This window comes from Aethina tumida, chromosome 1 (assembly GCF_024364675.1).
Source record: "Aethina tumida isolate Nest 87 chromosome 1, icAetTumi1.1, whole genome shotgun sequence".
In the NCBI taxonomy this organism is placed as follows: Eukaryota; Metazoa; Arthropoda; class Insecta; order Coleoptera; family Nitidulidae; genus Aethina; species Aethina tumida.
This window is the reverse complement of record NC_065435.1, coordinates 46,684,763-46,691,562: the sequence shown is the minus strand read 5'-3', so window position 1 is coordinate 46,691,562 and position 6,800 is coordinate 46,684,763. Positions and strand designations below refer to the sequence as shown.

The window sequence follows — 6,800 nt, the reverse complement described above, 5'->3', positions numbered from 1 at the left end:
TAAAGATGTGTTTATTTCAACTCCATATATATTGATTTTTAAAATCTATGTACAGATTAATTAACTGGAACAGATTTTAAAAGTCCCAACATCCGCACGAAAGTTTTATTAATAAAATATGAATAAATATATAGTATTTTAAGGTGTTGTCTGTTCAGGCGCTTAAATCGGTAGATCGAAGGAGGATCTAACGATGTAGAAACTGCCAAGAAGGTATCGGAATAGAAAATAGTTATGCCATAAAATGCCCAATCTGGCAACTCTGCGTGTAACGTTGCTAATAAATATATTTATATGATATGATATATAAGCTATATCTAGATGAAATTTAACTAATGTAGTAATATTTACGAACTCCTTGATTTAAATCATAATTTGTTATATTTGAAGAAAAATTTAACAACTAAGAACATGAATATTTTATTTCTAATTATCAACGTTGCCATTTAGTAAAATACTCATATCGGAGACAAACTTTGTACATTATTTATACACCTTGATTCATGTAATTGTAACGGCTATTATATTTATTGATACAATATAAGGTCCTTATCAAATATATTCAATAATTATTGCGACAAAACACGTAAACTAATGATGATAATATGCACCGGTGGTTCCCCTACGTATCAAATATGTAACGTCTCCATTTTGCATAACCCTGCAGTCAGTGCATGTTTGGGTGTTCGACGTTCGTGTTGCAGTGTGCAATAGTTCTGTTCTGTTACACATTTAGTAGAACGACCACCAGCAGCAAAAATGTATAGTGTAATATTAGAAAATGCACCAGAGACTTGGGATAGAAAATACACAAAGACAAGTACGCAAATTACACTCGATAGATATGACGAGGAGTACCGTCAAATTTTGTTTGAAGCAAATCAAGCTATGAGTTCAACCTTTCATGATTTGAATATTCAACGAAATCAAAACATACATGACCTAGGTCAAATGCTTATAAAGGAACAAAAAACATTGGTTGAAGGAACCTCAGATCTATATAAGGTTTGTATAATTATATAAATTTACTGTAGTGTAATTATAATGGTCGAATAGCCTTTAAGTTTTAATTCCTTTTTCAGGGACGAAGGTTCATCAAAATAAATCGAAATTATTTGGATAAGGCTTTAAAGTACAACCTAGACCACCGAAGATGTGGCTTGAACAATCTATGTTTCAAGAAGAGAGTAAATAAAATTGATAGCACTGAAGTTTTAATTGCTGTTCAGTGTTTGTTACATTCAAAAAATGAAGACAATATTCAACCTGAATATAGTGATGAATATTACATTGATTACATTATTACTTTGTAAAAATGTGATTATAATCTTTTATATTAGAATAAGTTGTAAATTGTTTTATTACATATCAAACTTACAAATCTGAGATACATGCTTTAAGTTTTAACCAAAACTACATTTATTTTACAATTTAAAATTTCCTGCTTTAATAAATTTATAAAAATAAAAGTGGTATTTTATTATAATAAAATAAATTAAACATTTTCATAATAATATCGGTGTTAGTTATGTTGTTTATATAATGACAAGTATTTGAATTTAACTAACCTAACCATATTAATAATTATTTTTTTTGTTGGGTTATTTTTACAAAAAAATATATTAATCCCGTGCATAACATAAGTGTGAAATTATGATTTATTCAATAAGCTAATGTTTCAATTGTTTGGAAGACTTCAAATGCAACAAATTAACAGTTTATGCTATACAATTGAATTCAAATCTTTTGTTTTGAGTTTTTTTATTACTGGCAAAAAATAGACGTCGCACTGGATCATGACTGAGATCGTTCACAAATTTATGAGTAATTAATATGAATTTAAAGCTAATATTAGGATGGAGAGCAGGGTTAATTTTCTTTTATGTAACATGTATTTTAAATAGGTCGAACATAAAAGTAAATAAATATTGTTTAGAAAAAACTTAAACAAACCTCTTGAGAAGATGAAATATTTTTTATATTAACACATTAAACCATTCCTAGAAAATTAAATTAAATATTTTATATTCATTTATTGAATTAGTATTTATGAATATTTGGTTGCTTTTGAAGATATATAGTAAATACAATATTTATGATTTTGGAAATTAAACATGACTTTTGTATTTCTGAAGTCGTGTAAGATATATTCTGAATTATTCTCGAGAAAGTTATTCATATTTTAATTAATATTTAAAAAATATTTTAATTCATATTTTTTATTATAGAAAGTATATACAAAAATATAAACACACTGTACATGCACACATCTATATGTACAAATTTTCAGATATAAAATTTATCACGGATAAATAATATAAAATATGATTAGATAATACTTTAGATATCAAGTAAAACTATTAAACATATATAATTACATATTCTATAAAATATTCATCTGAATGATTAGGAATAACATAATTTTGCGTTCTCGTTCTTAAAAGTGTTTGGACAGCAATTAATATTTGATCGCGTCTAATTGGAGTAACAAATCTTTGAAATAGTAGTTGTTCAAGACCACAACGTTGATGATCCAAATTAAATAATAATGCCTCATCCAAATAACGTCTGTCTATCTTGATAAATCTTCTGCCCTGGAATTATAAAAAAAATATGTGATTATAATTTTTGGTGAATTAAATATAGTATACTAAAAAAAGTATATTATAAATTAGGTACAGTTGGATAAATATAATTCACAGTGAAAACAGTAATTAATGTTAAAAATAGTAAGCTCCAATAATTTAAAAGTATTTATTTATCATTGACATCAGTTTAACTGTTTTACACCATCAAAAGAAATTCTGAATACTAGGTACATATAAAGACGAATTTTGAAAAATGTGGGTATAGTGTAGAAGAAAATAATATTATCTGTTGTTATTGAACGTAGATTTGCCTCAGTTTAAATAACTTATTTGTTACAAACCCTGTAATGGTATAACGTTCCTCCAACCAGTTCTTTATGTTCTTTGACAAAAAACTGATTTAAGTCATAGTGATGGTAAAATCTTTTAATTCTTAATAATTCAAAATTGGTACCCATAGCATTGTTTGCCTCATTACTCATTATTTCATACTCGTGAGTTCCCGGGGAAACTTCCGTTTGTGAGCAAGGACCTCGGTCTGTCATAGTCCATGTTCGGCTACTGCTTTCAACTAATAAATGATACATTTTTTTTTAATAAAAAAACCGGCAATGTCTATCAATTATTTTCAAATTCAAACTTCAATTAGATGGGGAAGTCATCGTTTTCACTGAATTTAATTAAGTTGCCCATCCTGAGGCATGGCCAACTTCTATTGTTATTAAAATTTAAAATAAGTTTTTAGAACCCAAAAAACTGACTGGAACAACATTATCTCATTACAGAGTTTGTGGTTAACAATTTACAATTAATATATATATATATATATATATATATATATATATATATATATATATATATGAAGTATTAAAATTATTGTAAAAGTTAAACATGTTATAAATGTTGTACAACAAAAATACTGAAAATAATCAATTTCAACTGAAAAGAAATACTAATAAAGTCAATGTACGACCTACCTCTATTCACCATTCTTTAACAAATACTACTAACGCAATGTGCCCATGATACAAAAAAACTAAGGAAAATTAAAAAATACTTTCTAATTTATTTTATAAAATATTCACCTGAATGATTAGGGATCCAATAATTTCGGTCCATTGTTTTTAAAAACGTTTGAACCGTAATCATGATATTGAAAATTATATCTGAAAATCAACAAATAATAATAATAATATTAACATAAATAGTAAAAAAATCTATTTCTATTCCTGAATTCGGACTAAATATTAATTTGGTTTTCCAACGTTAACAAAGAATGATTCACTGTCATGAATTTTTGATTGTTTTAATGTAGCTGGTCCAATCCACACCTTCGGTAGTCCAGGTTTTAGGTACGAGCTTCGCCCACACGCATTTATTTATTTTGTACCACCTTCTCTGGAAAAAATAGGAAAGTAAATTTTCTGTTAGAAAGTTTCTAGTTAGATCCTGTGACTACTTACCATGTTTAATTAATAAAAGTCAATTAAATATATTAGTAAAAATGCTTAACTTTTTAAAGTTCATTACAAAAAATCCTTACGGCTTATCGCAATTAATCAAGCAAAATTTTAAAAAATATATTTTAATTTACACGTTTTATTTTAGAAAATACATACGAAAATATTGTGCACATTGTGTATGTGCACTTACACGTTTGTGTATCTAAAATTTATCACAGATTTAAAAATCTAAATCTAAAATACACATTCATTAAGAGAATATAACTATATACATAAACGAAGGCCTTAAACATAAATAATTACGTATTCTATAAAATATTCATCTGGATGATTAGGTATAACATAATTTTGAGTTCTTGTTCTCAAAAGTGTTTGAACAGCAATTAATATTTGATCACGTCTAATCGGTGTAACAAACTTTTGAAATAGTAATTGTTCCAAACCACAACGTTTATAGTCCAAATTAAATAATAGTGCCTCATCCAGATAACGTCTGTCTATTTTGATAAATCGTCGACCCTGAAAATATAATTATTATCAATAATAAATATACAATATACAGATTTTTTTTTATTCTAAAGTAGGCACATTGACAGAGGAAAACAATAATTAATATTAAATAATTTTATATGCTCCAATTATTGTTTTATAATTAAAATCAATTATTTTACATCGCCAAAAAAATTTTGAGTACCACAAAGGTGAATTTTGGAAAATGTGGGGGTGTAGTAAAAGAAAATATTATTTGTCAGAAAAGAGAATATAACCCCAATTATAAGCCTAATTATAAATAAATTATTTGTTACAAACCCTGTAATGGTATAATGTTCCTCCCACCAGTTCTTTGTGTTCTTTGACTAAAAACTGATTTAAATCATAGTGGTGATAATATCTTTTAATTCTTAAGCATTGAAAATTGGTACTCATAGCATTGTTCGCTTCATAACTCATTATTTGATACTCAAGTGTTCCCGGGGAAACCTCTGTTTGTGAACAGGTGCCTCGATCTGTCATAGTCCATGTTCGACAACTGCTTTCTATTAATAAACGATACATATTGTTTAAACAAAAAACAAACGGCAGTCTTTCAATATTTTTCTAATTAGATGGGGAATTCATCATTTAAAGTGGGCATAATTAAGTTGTCCACCCTGATGACGACCGATTGTTGTCAATATTTGAATTAAGAAATATTTTTATTTTAAAAAATGTTAATTAAAATTTGTAATAGGCCATGCATATTGTTTAAAGTATGATTATTAATACTAATTAAGTATATTAATATATATTATTAATATTAAATAAAGAAACAATTAATTTAAAAAATAAAAACAGTTAAAATTTATTTATTGTACATTTTTGTTGTGGTCGGAGGCCCTTATCGCTTCGTGAACATTACTGATCGGAATGACAAGTTTCGTAGTATCTTTATATTATATAATATATTTATTTAATTATCATTGACAACAATAAGACTTGGCCATGCATCAGGGTGGGCAACTTAATTAGGGCCACTTTAAATGGTGAATCCCCAGGTCTAATTGAAGTTTGAATTAGAAAAAAATATATTAGACACTGCCGTTTTGTTAGTTGAGAAAAAAATGTATCACTTATTAATGGAAAACCGTCGCCGAACTTGGACCATGACAGACCGAGGTCCGTGCTCACAAGTGGAGGTTTCCCCGGGAACCGACGAGTATCAAATAATGAGTTATGAGGCTAACAATGCGATGGGTACAAGTTTTCAATACTTAAGAATTAAAAGATTTTACCATCACTATGACATAAATAAGTTTTTAATCAAAGAAAACAAAGAACTGGTTGGAGGAACGTTATACCATTACAGGGTTTGTAACAAATAATTTATTTATCTATGAGATTGGGTTTTTATTTTCTTTTTTGACAGGTAATAATTTTTTCTTCTACCCTATCCTCACATTTTTCAAAAATCGTTTTTATATATAGTGTTTCTTTTGTTATGTGTTAGGGCTTATGTTAATTTTTAACATTTTCCACTGTGAATTATATTAAAATGATTATAAATTCTGAATCTGAATTATTTATAGTATAGATCTTTATTGTACTACCACACTAAAAATTTATAATTGTATATTTATGGAGATGATTCCTTTTTCTAATTTCAGGGCAGAAGATTTATCAAGATAGACAGGCGTCATTTAGATGAGGCATTATTATTTAATTTGGACCATCAACGTTGTAATCTCGAACAACCACTATTTCAAAGGTTTGTTACACCAATTAGACGCGATCAAGTATTAATTGTTGTTCAAACACTTTTAAGAACGCAAACTCAAAATTATGTTATTCCTAATCATTCAGATGAATATTTTATAGAATATGTAATTATATATGTTTAAGACCTTTGTTAGTGTAGTTATATTTTATTAATTAATCTCACCTTGTTTTTTTCTTAATTTGTTGTTAGAATAATTTTATTTTGTGATTAGATATATTATATGTAAAAATTAATACATATAAATGTATGTCGCAATATCTTTATACTTTTATATGTATTTTTTTTCTTTCTATAATAAAAAATCTAAATTAAAAATTTATCTTTTAATGTTGATTGATTTAACTAATAAAATTCTGGCATATTCTTAAGAACCTTCCTGATCAGGGACACAGAAATAAGCAGCACGTACGTTTGGCTCAAAGATACATTTGTATTGGTATTGGTACGTGTTCTGTGAATCTAATAAGTAAGGAGCACAGCAGTTATGAAATA

General features: G+C 27.0%; 1 protein-coding gene across 1 annotated transcript; it reads left to right on the top strand.

The window, feature by feature from the left end:
• The first annotated feature begins 5,677 nt into the window (after positions 1–5,677).
• LOC126264390 (uncharacterized) lies at positions 5,678–6,475 on the top strand. The gene is made up of 3 exons (XM_049962144.1): positions 5,678–5,898; positions 6,196–6,296; positions 6,354–6,475. Exons 1-3 carry the CDS (start codon positions 5,695–5,697, stop codon positions 6,427–6,429), a joined length of 381 nt encoding a protein of 126 aa, XP_049818101.1. The 5' UTR covers positions 5,678–5,694; the 3' UTR covers positions 6,430–6,475.
• Positions 6,476–6,800: the final 325 nt, after the last annotated feature.